Here is a 14,843-nt window from a genome sequence, read left to right as displayed (position 1 = left end):
AGGAAAAATCTACCTATTAAAAACAAACAATAAAAACCCCAACCCTGGTCTCTGTTTTCTCTCATTCTTTCTTTTATTACCTCCTCCAGTGGGAGTTATTGACTACTCTAACTGCTATGGAAGGTGGTGAGGAGTTGGGGGCTTTCTGGAGCACTGACAGTAACCTGTAAATCTGGGGTATGGAAGTAGAGTGGAGTTTCTCTTAAAATATTAGGAAGGACAGTTTTGGTTAGGCATGGACAAGAGGGATACAACATTTGGGAGGCACAGCAGCTTAGGCATGGGGGGAAAGTAAGAGACTCTGAGATTTTGGAAGTCAGAAACTTTCTACTAGAAAGGCAAAAGGCAGTGTGCAGGTGAGCACACCGTGCCTGCACTGGAGAGGACATAACAGAAATCCTAAGGTGTATGAGAGCCTTCTTAGCTGATTCTGGTCTCTTCACATTTCTCACCCTGATCTGACTCCCTTCAAAAAGCAAAGGAAATACACCTGGAGAAGCCCTTCCTGCTTTATTATTTCCTAGTGTCTATGCTGAAATCCTCAGAGCAGCGATCCAACTGGAGGGCACACATTTGCTTACACATAATAGCTCAAAGAACTTAAGGGCAACAACATGAAAACATTTTGAATAAGTCACCCTACCTGTATCCCCATTCTCTGGATCTGCTTTCTTTTCTTCTACACACCAATGAAAGCAACATGTAAAAAAAAAATAAAGAAAAAAAAAAAAAAGAAAAGAAAAGAAAAAGAAAGGGGGGGGAGGAGAGAGAAAATGCAGAAATAATAACAATAAAAATAACATAAATCATGCATTAAAAAGGAAAAGTAACAAAAGCCAGCAAATCAAGTTAATTAGATGAGTTTAGTCAATGACCAAGTCTGGTACTCTCCATCCAGAGCCATATTCACTGCATGCTAGTGTTTCCATTTGTGCACTCTTATTGAAGACTTACTGGAGGGAACCCATGGGTATTTTGTGCACTTCCAGAATCATTAACACACTCAACAGAGAAGAGAGCAAGGCAGGTGTCACACATAGTTAGTTTCCAGGTTCCTTGTACAAGACGACACAAAACCAAAAGGGCAACCTTTGCTCGTGCTGTGTGCTTTATGCAGGGCACACACAACCTTGCACTCTAATAGTTCAGGCATCAAAATTGAATGTGTCAGAATGGTTTTCAGTAATTACTTTAAATCTTCATGAGCTTAATGCATTTTCATAGCTTCTGCAGGTTAAAAAGGTTTACTAATGATATTGCTGCAGCTTGTCTCAGAGTTAAAAAAAGGATGAAGAACAAAAGACACTAACAGCAATCCTCAGAACCCAGTTAAAGCACATAAATCCAGCTAACCGATGCCAGCAAACATTCTGAATGCATATCAAAGGTTGTAAATGGCTCAGGGCACTCCTCTGTCACAAAGAAATGGAAATCCGTTGGATTGCTATCAAATAGTTTGGCAGCCCATAAATACTGCACTCTGACATCCAAGTTTTGTAACTAATGTGGACGAATTTTAAGTCAAATAAAATTTACTTTAATTAGAAATACATTAACTTTTAAACAGACTCTGTTTCTTTTTCTTACTGTCAGCCAAAATGGTATTGAATTCAATTAAAACAGGTCCATGAATATGGAGCAAACCCCTCCGAGCTACAGACCAAAAATAGCATGCTTTATGAGAATTGCTTTTATTTTTATTGAGGGTTGCTCACAAAGTTATGATCTGCTTTACAGCACAAAGAATGAAGAGGGAAATAGCATTTTGTAGGTAGGTAACAAAGCAGAGCATGAAGTTATACTTAAAGAGAAATCACACTGGGGAGAGGTAGAAGTGTAAGAAAGGAAAACGTGCTCCTGCTGAGAGCATAAATGGTGTGCCACACTTGGACAGGCTCTGCCACCCCATCCTGTGTGGGACCAAGGTTATTCTGCTCCTAGTGGCATTGTTAGGCAAATTCCTGGGAAACAGAGAGGGCAAGTCACAGGGTTGCAGTTTTAGAAATCAGTGGGTACCAAATAGGGTTTTCTACCATCTCCTATTCCCTCACCTTTCCTACTCCATAAACACAGGTTATAAATAAGGCCTTTTGCATTCTTCTGCAAGCAGCCTGGCCTATGTTATCTGTATGGGTGTGGATGTTGCTGGGAAAACAGCAGAAAGAGCAAAGTAGTAATGTTTGCTTGTCAAGCTTTCCATTTTTTCAGGTTTTATTTTACATTACCATCACCAAAAGCTACAAATACAACACTCTCCTCTACTGCCTCACTGCTTTCTATAGCAGAAGGTAATTTGATAGCAATGCCACTGATTCGACATAATGCAAAACAGACAGGAATGAAGAGTCTCTTAAGTACCCTAAGGTTTGAGCTCAGACAGAACGATGACATTCCAAAGTTATTCCATCTGCAAATGGTATATACAATCACTCCCGGCAAAAAATGCCTAGAAGTCCACCCATCCATCCCTACATCCGGATGACTTTCAACCATGAGTCTACAAATAAAGACACTGTCAAAACAAGGGTTTATGACACCTGTCTGACCTTCTTTTGGTCTTGCTCTATGCTTCCAAAGGAATACTATAGTATTAACAAGCATAAAATTCAGTTGCATTATTGACTTTTAAAGTGTAATTGAGATTGTGGCATTGATTACAAATCTCTACAGTAAGCAAATCCTTTAGATTTTTATAAGAAAGGTCAGCACAGTGGATTACACTCTCTACACTAAGGTTTCAGTTCTGTTGTGAAGGTCTGTCTGAAGAAGTATGAGAATGAAAAAGAAGATGGAGTTGAGAAGGATCTCACTTAGAATAGAATAGACCAGGTTGGAGAGCTGAGCAGTGTCAGCTGAACAACTGTCTACTGAACAAATAAAACAATGCCAATTTCTCAACAGCAAAGATCTTCACAGTAGCTATGGACCTCTTCAGAAAGCTCAGAGCAGGTTCAGGATCTTGATAAGAAACAGTAAGCTTTTGGTTCCTCCATTTACTGGGTGCCCAAATCAAAAAGGCTCTAGAGTCTAAATGTCTTTAAAATGCTGAAAACCAGTAAATTGATCTGCATAGCACAAAATGACAATAGCCACCAGAGTCAGTCCTAACAACCTCTGCCAATTCTTCTCCAGTATCATCTTGTTAGTGCATATTTTTCTTCATCACTCTGATTAACCTTGGTTTACCAAGGGGAAAGCACATACTGCATCCTATGATGTAATTATCTCAATTCAAGAACTAAAGTTTTCCAGAATTAAACTATTTGGGTTAAAAGAAAAAAAGAAAGAAAAAGGAAAAGGCAAAGGCAAAGGAAATGTTTTCATGAAGGAGACATTTCTGCATAGTAGAGAAAATAACTCTGTTTAATCTGAATACAGATATCTTGAAATATATTGAGGGAACACAGAGATGAGCTCTAGGGACAGAGAGACTGAATTGCTGAAGGATTCTCTCTCAAAACCTTCTTCCACCATCACAGCTGACTTTGTTATTATAAAACAGTACACACAGCCACATTTCCCTGGTCCTGTAATGGTCTATTCTTTCTAATGTATCTAGTAGGTATCTAGCAACCTGGCAAGTGTTTAGAAGATAATATGAAGAGAAAAGAATTCTAAGAGAGAAGCTTATAAGAGATCAGATCAACAAGAACTAAAAGAGACCTAAAATGGTCTGGAGCGTTTATAAGTTCTTGGAAATGCCTTAACAAAATGAGTTCTGCTGTTCTGATGGATACATGGCCAAAGCACCCTGGCAGGCTTCACCCACCCTGCCTCAAGAGGTACCACGAGCAGGGAATCCTTAGTCCCTTGAAGGAGAACATGACCATCCTCACACTTGTCCAAACAGAATAACAGTCCCACAGCAGGACAGCAGCTGTCTCCCTAGCCAGGGATACTGAGGGCAGCATCGAATGATTGCTCAAAAAACTGCTGGATTCCTTGGGACAAGAACAAGCCAGCTTCACCCTGCAGCCTTAGGGTTAAAAACGGGAGGTGATGGGCTTTACAGGCTTCCTGCCCAGGGTTTCTTCCTTCTCTCAAAGCTGACTGCCCCAAACTTGGTTAGATTCTGGTTCTCTCTTGAACTGTCTCTCCTGCAATGATTTTTAGCTGTGCAGGGAATATTGCAACAGGTTGGTTCAGGATAGGACTTTCAAATAGGTGTAGAAGAAAGATTTGCATCATCTCTGGCTGGGGCCTAAAATAAACCTAGGCTTCCTTGCTTTGAAGCAAAGAAATTGCAGGATTTGCATCTTACTACAACAGAGGCATGGAACTCTTGTTTGGACACAAGACAGGGTAAGGACAGAAAATATTATATGCTTCTATATTTCATATTTGCCAACACTTAAAATCAGCAATATGGGGAGGTGCTTGGGGAGGTGGTGGAGTCACCATCACTGGAGGTGTTCAGGAGGAGACTCGATGGGGTGCTTGGTGCCATGGGTTAGTTGTTTAGGTGGGTTGGATTGGTTGATGGGTTGGACGCGATGATCTTGAAGGTCTCTTCCAACCTGGTTTATTCTATTTCTATTCTGTGGCTCACAATTGTGTTTGTAGAGTGGATAAATTAGCTTCAGTACTGAAGGGCTTTACTGAAAACTGGTTGTGATTTTTCAAATTAGTGCAAACCATTAAGTAACATTTTATTTTGAAGATCAAATGTATCTAAAGATAGGGTCCTATCTTTTGTTAACTACTTACAAAAATGGCAGCCAATTTTTTTAGTAGATATTTGTCCTGAGATGCTGTTTATGAGAAAACAGGAAAATCCACTTTGTTTTAAAAAAAGTTTAACAAACATCCCTGAAACAATATTCTCATCCAAACATGCACAGGAGACAAGATTGATTGTCTCCTACAAGCAACATCTAAACCATGCTCGCTTTGAACATCAAGACTTGCCCGTTAAGGCTCTTGCACTCAAAGGAATGCTGCATTCTGTTCCCAGAGCCATTCAACAGGAATTTTAAGAAATTAGCTCTAATTTTTGCCATTCTGGCTGTCTGTCCTGTGAAAAACCTAACTGGCTGACTGCTATAGGTAGCAAAAGATGTGTGGTAGAAATGGTTGTAGGATTTTGCTCCAGGGCTTTCACGTCCAACATGTGGCAGCTATGAAAAACAAATATGGTTGCAGCAAGCAAGGCCTTTCCAAGTCTGTCATCCACATCACAGTCTGGATGAAAAGAACATGACTCACAGCTACAAAAATGGGGGTGGGGGGGAGTTAAGGTGTTTTTATATTACTGTTTGAATGAAATTGAAGTTCCTGTCCTTAAAAGGGAAGGCTAGAATGAAGACTATTTCAATTAGCCAGCTTCCTCGGGGGGGAGCATGCCTTTGCATTCCTGTTTTCTATTTGACTATTGCTTGATTTTTTGGGGGGGTTTGTCTTCTTGGCTTCAAGCTTGACACACTGAACAAAGACTGTAAACCCAGGGGACATTTCTCACCAGTTAAACCAATTTTTATCACAATGCTTGAACCACGTTAACAATGGTCCTTTGGATTATTTGCTGAATACATGGCACTGCTTAGCAAAAGAATTGAATAAGATGCTGTGGTGATCTAAGATAGAAAGTTAAAGCAGCTCTAGAATCATGAGGTCATAAACTGACAGGGTCAGCTCAGGTCTTCATCACCAGGCATAGATCAATGCAGCTGGCAAAGGCTAAAGGTCTTTTGAAGCAAGCTGGGGAGATCTACTTTGCATGTTTATTGAAGTAGTGATTAGGGTCATGACTATGGTTTTTTTCTAATGGTGTGTAGATTCTTTTCCAAAGTGATTCTTGCAGTTGACTCTGTGATGTTTGCCTTTGCTGCCTCCCACATAGGTGTACATGTATTTTAATGGCCTTTGAAAAATACTGAGTGCCCACATGGAAAAAAAAATTCAAAGAAAGCAGCATGAAGACAAACATTAGCTCAAACATCCCCTTCTGCCTCTCCACAGAACTCTGGCACGTGCTCCCTCTATCTATATGCAGCAGCAAAAGAAATATCTGAGAGGCAGCAAACCCTTGAAGTCTATACTCACAAAAATCCATTCTGATCAGCCATGCTATAAGCTCTGCATTGCCTTCATGTAAGTCTGAGCACAGTACTGTTAAGCTGTCCAACTCCCTGTCTGCCAAGAGTGCAAGCTCCTCAGACATCCCACCGTTGGTACCCTCCACAGTATGACCACAGAATATTTCACATTCTGATACAGCCCCTTCAGAACAGACACAAACACTTGGTGATAGCTATGCTTCTGTTTCCAGAAAAGCAAACAGCTATTAATAGAGATTCACCAGGCATCTTAAGAATGCAAGACATCCTCACTAGCATCTCAACAACCAGAGATATGGGCAAAGATTTAACCAGAGGACGTACAACACAACAGCGGTGCGTGCACCTGCGTGCAAGAAGCAAGAGAATTCAGCTAGCAAACCTTGACTGATCAAAACCATTTCTTCTCATGCTGTTCTTCTCGTGCACAACAATGCTCTCAGTTTTAATTACACAATCTGATATTTTGACTATCTGTCCTTCAGCAGATTACATGGTTCAGTACAGATGGCTATTTTGAGGGGTTGGATTTGGAGGCCTTTGGTTTCTGGGTTTAATTCTAACCAGAATTCAAAATAAGGACCTTTATAAAGCAAATCCTAAAACAACTGGGACACATCTCCCTCTAAAGGCACGGCTTTGAAACATCATCTCACCCTTGTTTGTAGCTGTGTGCACAGCTCCTCAAAGTGCCTCACTGAGGTAAAACAGCTGAAAATCTGTTACTATGGGGCAATGGTTTTAGATCAGAGCAGGGTAGATTTAGATTAGACATTAGGAAGTTCTTTGATATGAGGGTGGGGAGACACTGAAACAGGTTGTCCAGAGAAGTTATGGATGCCACATCCCTGAAAGTGTTTAAGACCAAGGTAGGTGAGGCTTTCAGCAACCTGGTCTAGTGGGAGGTGTCCCTGCCCAGGGCAGGGAGGTTGGAACTGGATGATCTTTAAGGCCCCTTCCAACTCAAACCGTTCTATGATTCAATGCACAAAGTAAACTACTTGCTCCAGAGGTGAAGGGCAGCAATGACAATTTTTGCAACTACACTGCTGATTGTGCTCTTCCATTTCTGCTGTAGCCAGTTAAATTTATCAGTGCCCAACACATTCACTTACCACTGTTGGTAAGCTATAAACAATGTTTTACAAAAGAGCATCTGAATTGAAAAGTCAAAAAAGAAATCAATAACACACAGGTTTTGCCTTCTCAAATGTGTCCAAGAAACACAGGTGATGGAAATATGTGTTCTTCTGAGACACTACATAAAATGTTAAGGTTTGATTTGTCATTTGAGAAGGCAAAACCTGTGTGTTATTAATTTCTTTATCAGATGGGCTGATGCAATGTTTTGATGCAATCAACAACTTCAAAGGGAAGGGTTTGGATTAAAAAGGTCCACAACATTCCTTTTCTTTTATTATGAGCAGGCAGGGAAGGGGTCACTCAGCTCTCTAATTTCATTTTTGCAAAGGAAGAGATTCAGGATCACTGCACAGGATGTGGGAATGAATAGTAAGCACAAAGTGTGCAAGCTTGGTCTCTCTACAGCACAACTGATTAATTTCTAATAGGGGTGATCTGCAGCAAATGAAACTCAGTTCACACTGCCAGTCAGTCATGTTCTCTATCAATACTCAGCTTTTCTCCCCTGTCATTTAAGTGATTTCTACCTTGAGATTTGTTTAATATGAAAAGCACAGCAAGTAACATCTCTAAGATTCTTTAAAGATAACCTCTGACTCTGATTAGGAGAAGAATAGTACCAAAGGCAAAACCATGAGTTCTGGAGGAGCGAGTCATGGCAGAGAAAAGACAAAACTCTTGGACTAAATACCACCTGAGCTTAATGGACCAGTTAATGCCATCAAAAACTGCCTCACATTTTAAGAACTACACAGCACCCAAGCACCTTCTCCAATTTGCTGGGATAATAGCAGAGGCAGAGGAACTAAATTAAAGCTCTGACACAATAACTATAACATTTAAATTTTAGAGGTGAATTCAATTAACTCCTGTGGGAGAATTCGTTGTTCTGTCTTACTGCAACTGAACAAGCGAGGAAGTGCAAACAGCTACTGCATTTTAAGAGCTAGGATGCCTTGCTAGACATTAGTTCTCTGCCAGCAATGTAAAATACATGGAAAATTCAATAAAATGGCAGAAGAAACTCTGACGTGAAAGCTGAAACCACAGCTAGTATTAAAGAAAAGCCATGAACAGCACAGCTATGTTAGAGCTCCTTCACTTTTTTTGACTTCTCAATCTTTCTTGTTATCATAACCTTATGTTTTACACTCTTTGGCATGAGAGAATAGCTTTTGATCACTAACAACTCTATTTCTAGTCAAAATAGGTTTGATTCAATGAGGCTAAGTTTGAAATTCCAGGGCGTGAGATTTAACTTACTTAAATTACTTAGCTCTCAAATACTACCCTCCTCAGGGTGAGCAACAACTAGATGGATCAGTTTCCTTAGTTTTTGGTAGCAGTTTTTCAAATGCAGAGATAAAATAAATTATAGATTGCTTTCATGTTCTAGTTGGAATCCTAGAGGCTAATTACAGTTAAAGGAGGCAGGAAACAAGGACTGGTAAGATAGAAATCTGATCAGTTCAAAGTCTTAAGGTATAGCACACACCAGGAATTAGATTTTTACACTTTTTTGGGGGGGGTTAGAGTGTATAGTTTATAGGTAATACAAATTACATCAGCTTCATAAATTCTTATGGTGTCAGTAGGGGGTTGGACTGGATGACCTTTGGAGGTCCCTTCCAACCATTCTATGATTTAAATATATTGAGGGGGAAGAGAGTGAAAAGTATGTGAGGTGAGCTGTAATAAAATCTACAGGGAAGGTAAAATGCAAAAAAAAAAAAACCAAACCAAAAAAACCAACCAAACCAAACCACAGAGAAAAGCAGTAGAAGAGACAGACCTGAGTTTCTTCTCCTTGATGATTCCGCTTCTTCTGTGATCACATCGTGTAATGTACAGACATAGACAAAGGAGATGGACGTGAGAGGATGTATTCAGAAGGTTAAAACTGACACTGAGGGAAAGGGCCAAAAATTGTTTGAGAGAGAAGTCTTCAGAGCAGAGTTAGTAAATGGGGAAAGAAGTAACACAGACACCAGAAGGAAAGAAAGCTGAAGAAGAAGTGGTCAGACTACTGTTATTGAAAAAGAATAGTAAAGACAGGATTAGTATAGGAGCTGAGGAAATAACAAAGGTATTAACTGACAGCAAAGTCAATCCATGCAATGAAGCTGAAGAAAAAGCTGGATAGTAAAAGATATGTTAACTACCATAGACACTTTTGCTCATGACTGTTCAGCTTTTTGGAATGTTACCTACTTAAACACACGTATCACTTTTCTCTTTCAAGTACTGAATATTCAGTTGAATGTCTGTCATTAGATTTTTCCAGTGACTGAATGCTTCACAAAGGCAAAATGGAAAACAGACTTTCTTTTTAATTGCTTTTTTTTTGCCCAAAAAGGATATACACAAGCTCAACAATTTCAGAATCCACATAACACACTCTGGAAAGGACTGCCTTCTCACAGCACTCTGCCAAGGGTGGATTATCAAGCTCAAAATACAGAAGGTGAGAGAAGAGAATACACCACTAGTAACGCTCATGGTCAATTCAGCAGATCCATGTTCAGAAGGAAATGTTGCTCTGGTCTCCCACAAGTGTAAGTGGCTGCAAATGCATGCAAGCAAAATGCCAAAGCGACTCTTGGGTTACTTACTTTCTTAATTCACATTCAAAACCACACTGCCACTTCAGACATGGAGAACATCTGAGGGACAGTGTCACTCTCTGTACTGAAAGCCTACTTGCAGCAAAAGAAATGGGAGGAATTCATCTTGAAAAGCAATGACAGTGACAAAGAATTGTGAAGCTACCATCAGCAGCAGAACAAAACTCAGTACCATGCTTTTGTAACAATATATACCTGAGGCCTGATCTAACGTCAGCCTACGGGTTGTTAATGAGTCATAAAACACTGCTTGTAATTAATTAACACTGCAGGTGTTAGATTAATAATCTAGCTGTTAAGTTCATACACCACAAAAACGTGCTACAATTTCACCCATGTTTTACAGTCAGTATCAAGATGCAACTGAAAAAGGCAAAGTTAGAATAAGCAACATAAGTCAATAAAATTAAATGAAAGCCAACACTAGATTCCATCTGATAACCACTGGGATCTAGACTTAATCTTATCCTCTAGCTGGCAGGTTATCATTTTCATCTACTATCAAAGTGCCAAGGGTGGCCCAAATCTGTGCTGCAAACGCAAGCAGTTTTTAAGGTACATTGAGAATGCATTTTTAGGCAATTCCATTTGCTCCCCGAAGTAACATGTGGCAGTGCTACGTGTCACTGTGTCATATGCAAGCATAGGAGCTGGAAGTCTTAACAAAGGATTCCATTCATTCACGTGGTTAAGTAGTGACACATAAATATGTTTTGCCTGGGCAAGCACAATGAATCCATGGGGTGAAGTACAAATAATCAAGTAGAAAGATGCACTCCTCCCTCATGTATTACAGCTTGCATTAATATAGTGCAGCTATAATTGCTAAAAGTGTTAAATAAATCATTATTAGCCACCACTGACACCCACTTACAGCACTTAATATTTTCTGCAAATGCTTCCTATTACAGATGTCTAGCCCCGAAGCAAGCATTCCTGCTACGTCAAAGCAGCTGTGAGAAAGTATCCATCGTGACTCCCCTACACTTCACTTCTTATTTTTAATATCCATAACAGTGCACAGCTTTGGGACACAAACTGCATTGGGAGAAATCCTTCTCAAGAAGTTTTCACAGGATGTTTGGAATCACACCATCCCCAGATTAAGAGGATGCTGGGTGTGGTAAGGCAAGGCATTCCAGTAGTGCCAGTGGGACTCAGCATGGACGTGGCTGAATACCAAGGAAGCTCCCTTTGAAGATTTCAGGCCCAAATGAGCAGTGTTTGGCTGCACATTAGTCACATGGACCAATAATGTTTTTAAACTGCATGTTTACATCTCCTCATGCAAAGTATTTGTTATGGGAAAAACAAAACCATTTACAATTATGTACACAAAGTGAGAAACAAAAATCATTTTTAATTACAATTATTATTTTTTCAGTTTGAAGTTTTTAATGATCAGATGCTTCAGAAGAACAATATTGCTAGAAGCCAGAGAGGAAAAGGAAAGGTAACAGGTAGCTTCTGACTGTTCAGCTGGTATCTCATCTCTTGAGATAAAAGGCTTGTAATGTTTTTATATTCATTGGCGCAAATATGAATGAAACAGCGGAGGTTGTGTCATGGTAATGCAACAACTTCTTCTAATTAATGATGTTAAGAAGGAAGCATTCATAGACTGATTAACTTAGACACAATAGCACTTAAGTACTCCTGATTAAGAAACCGTGCTGTAAATCCCAAGCAACAGTTCAAAAGTTCTCTGACCCTGTGGCTTGTAATTGATTCAAACTGATCTTTGTTAATGGAAATAGCTTAAAATCTGAGAATAAAACAATGGGATGAAATTCTACTGCATTTACATCGTGACAATAGGCAGCCTGCGTTTGCGTAGTTAGTGCTTTGATGTAGAGCGGATTGGGCTCAATTGTTTATTGTCTTATACACAATTGAGCCTCTATGAATGAACTTACCAGGTAAATGACAAGCAGGTGCTGTTCTGCAAGTTTGAAGGAGCAAAGTGCCATCTATTTGATCCTGCTGTGCTACGGAATTTTCATTGTAAGGAATGTCACTGATTTAAAGAGAATCTTTTACAAACTCAGTGTTTGAAAGGCCATGCACCTCTGAAATCCCAACAGCAGCACAGGACAGAGAGATGGAAGTTGATTACTCTGTTTTTCCCCTCAAGGCTTTTCTTAATTTCAGGTTTCTCCTTCTTCAAGACTTGACACCTTTCAGTGCATATGAGGCCTCAGAAATTGCTGTGGCTTCTGGATTTGGAAAGCCACAGTTCTGGGCACTTCACAAAATAAGATATGCAACAGCTCAATCAAGGAGGTGTAACCTTAAGACACGGAGGAGACTTTCAGACAGAATGTTCCATGCAGTCTGTACATTCCATAAATATATGTCATTAGTCTGGATGTGATTAGAACCGAACAGCATAATGCAGCTAGCTCTCAGGGAAGGTCCTCTGCCACCATTCAGACTCTGCACTGCTAAGCACACAGACAGAAGAGTCGATAGCAGAATAGCTAACAGGAGAAGTATTTGTAAAAACAAGACTTAGAGCAAAAGGCTATTTGACTACATTCAGGTGTGAATACAATCAATTTACCTAACCTTCCAGTTAGCCTTCCTATAGATACAGATCCTGTTCCACATGTCATGAGGTAATCCCCCATGAGTTAAAGGTGAGTTCTTTATCTCAAATTGTCAATCCATGCACACAAAATCACAACAGTATACTGCAGAGATGCTGACACCTTCTCTCAAACATAGAAGCAGACAACTAACTAGGATAGAGAAAATGCAGGGAAGACAAAAGTATTTAGGTTTGGCATTACATAATATATGCTCTATAAAATACAGTCTTAGGTAAAGGCAGTGAGATGGGTTATTCCCACCCAAAGACAAGGATAGTAGAGCAGAAGGTAGAAAATTATATACAGGAAGAAATCTTAAATACTCTTATAATAACTCTATGAATCAAACATAACCATGTAGACTGCATTACTTCTCCATAAGTCTCAAGATATAAACTAAATGAGGACTTCACAGAGAGACCTTTTAAGTCATTGGTTTTTTTTGCCCTGAATAAGTTTGCCTTATAATTTTATAAGAAAAAAATAAAATAGTAACATTTCAAACTCTTAATGCAGCATACTGGTTTCAAAATATCATAAATCCTGAAGACAGAATAAATCTTATTAGTAACTTAGGTCATCAAACATCAATACTCCTTCAGAAAAGATACTTACAGCATAGTTACAAATACATTGCAAATAAATCAGACCTCCCCACAGTCTAAATTCTCTTCTCATCCTAGTGACACCAAGAACTTTCACCACCTACAGAACCAGATTGTCCAGTAGGTGAGGTAGTTAAGACTGCAGGAATGGTTTCCAAAACACAAAATGCAATGAAAAGAAGAAAAAAGCAGGGGTAGAGTGTCAGGCATCTCCAGGCCACCTCAGCATTTGTGATCCATAGTAAGTTAACAATTTTACCCTGAACTTGGCTAGGACACTGAAGTGCAATATTTGACTGCATCCGTGTCCTGCTCACACTGGGACTGCATTCACAGAGGCTCATTTTCTCTCTTGTAATTGAGTACAGACTATGCATACTCTCTTTCAAAGTGGTACAAGAAAAACACAAAAGTATATAATAGATGATTTCTTTATACCCAGTGCTCATGATGCCATTTACATGAAGTATGTGTTCTCCTTTAGCTCTCTGTGTCCAAGCATTACTTGGTCTTTTGCAGCCTCCTTCATTCCCTCCTTCTACCTGTGTCTCCCTTTTTATAATTTCCAACGTATTATACTTTCAATTCTGACCACAAACAACCACCACTTTGTTTTGAATTAATTTTGACTCCTGTTTTACTGCTTCCACTGACTCCATGGTGACAGACGAACTACAAAATCTATCTGTATATACGTATAAAGACTTGTCATTTGTAAGCACATATTAGCTTTGTATTTTCTCACGTGTTCAACCTACCATTGGTTTGATTCCTACAAAACTTTAGCAGCACATTAAAGAAATACATCAGCCCTCACAGAAACACAAACACAATTTTTACTCAAGTTGGTGTCTGTCCTAGACTTTGACATTTGCAGCTGTGGCCTTCCAAACCAGTTCTGTGTATGTCCTGCAGCACTGGAGATCAGTGGTACAGTTCCAGAGCAAAAAAAGAAGGCGTTGTTTGAATACACAACACATTTCCAAAGTGACAACTTTTCTCATTCCCATATCTGTTTGATTTCTGTTCTTCCACCTGTCTGGATTTTTTTTTTCTTACAAGGTTTCATTCATGTTCCAAAATCTACAATGCCCCAAGAGCAGATATCAACAAAATATCACACCCTTTCCCAAAAAATGGGGAAGTTGGCTCTAAACAATTAGTGCTAATATGATGAATGTGCCATCTGCCCAGGCCTGAGTTCTTAGCCCACCTCAGCTGGGAGACAGAGATAGTATCCTTACCTAGCTAATACACAAAGGAAAAATTTGGGCAGAGGCATCTGTAGAATTCATGTTAGAAAAGCAGCAGCAAAGATTTGCAGACACTGTCTTTTGAATCTGTCATGCAATACTTCAAACATTTAGCTGGCAAAGAAGATGCATTACATTCTCTTCATGACTCTAACGAGCAGGACTTGTTTTAACCTGTAATTTCCTCTGCTGCATTAAAAAGCCAGGGATCAGGCAATGCAGCTGCAGGTCTGGCCTTTTACAGCTAGGCAGCCTAATCCCCAGGGCATAAAGACAACTCACATTCTGCTCCTCTTCTTCAGTTCTGACTCTCACACTTTCAGCTGTACAATAGCTGAGCTTCAAGAAGCTGGAAGTGATCAGCATGTAGATGAGCCTAAAGCTAAGAATACAGCATTAATATAAGAGGTGGCTCAGTTGGCCAGTCTTGCAGTCTTTAACCTGCATGATGTGGAAAAGCGTTGTTATTACAGGAAGTGAACCAACTAATATGCCCAAAAGAGAGAGACTTGTAGCCCAAACATCAACTTAAGTACTCTCAAAACTGAAAAAATCCCATAGATGTGGATCA

The 14,843-nt window shown here is 39.6% G+C and overlaps 1 protein-coding gene across 49 annotated transcripts in view; it reads right to left on the bottom strand.

Annotated features, from left to right (window-relative positions):
* Positions 1–14,843, bottom strand: part of RIMS2 (regulating synaptic membrane exocytosis 2) — a 378,604-nt gene that overhangs the window by 82,346 nt on the left and 281,415 nt on the right. For 30 of the 49 annotated variants that reach the window (XM_068161226.1, XM_068161227.1, XM_068161209.1 and 27 more), the window contains 2 exons: positions 8,992–9,024; positions 644–679 (listed from right to left, as the gene is read on the bottom strand). The exons of 12 other annotated variants lie outside the window; for them this stretch is intronic. In XM_068161226.1, the coding sequence (XP_068017327.1) occupies positions 644–679; positions 8,992–9,024 (69 nt within the window). The remainder of the gene's footprint in view (positions 1–643; positions 680–8,991; positions 9,025–14,843) is intronic. 7 more of the 49 variants (XM_068161212.1, XM_068161235.1, XM_068161216.1 and 4 more) reach the window with 5 other exon arrangements.

This window comes from Melanerpes formicivorus, unplaced genomic scaffold, assembly GCF_026170545.1.
Source record: "Melanerpes formicivorus ecotype bairdi unplaced genomic scaffold, bMelFor1.0.p_v2 SCAF_56, whole genome shotgun sequence".
NCBI lineage: Eukaryota > Metazoa > Chordata > Aves > Piciformes > Picidae > Melanerpes > Melanerpes formicivorus.
Note: the sequence above shows the minus strand (reverse complement) of the source record. Positions and strands in the feature narration are given on the sequence as shown.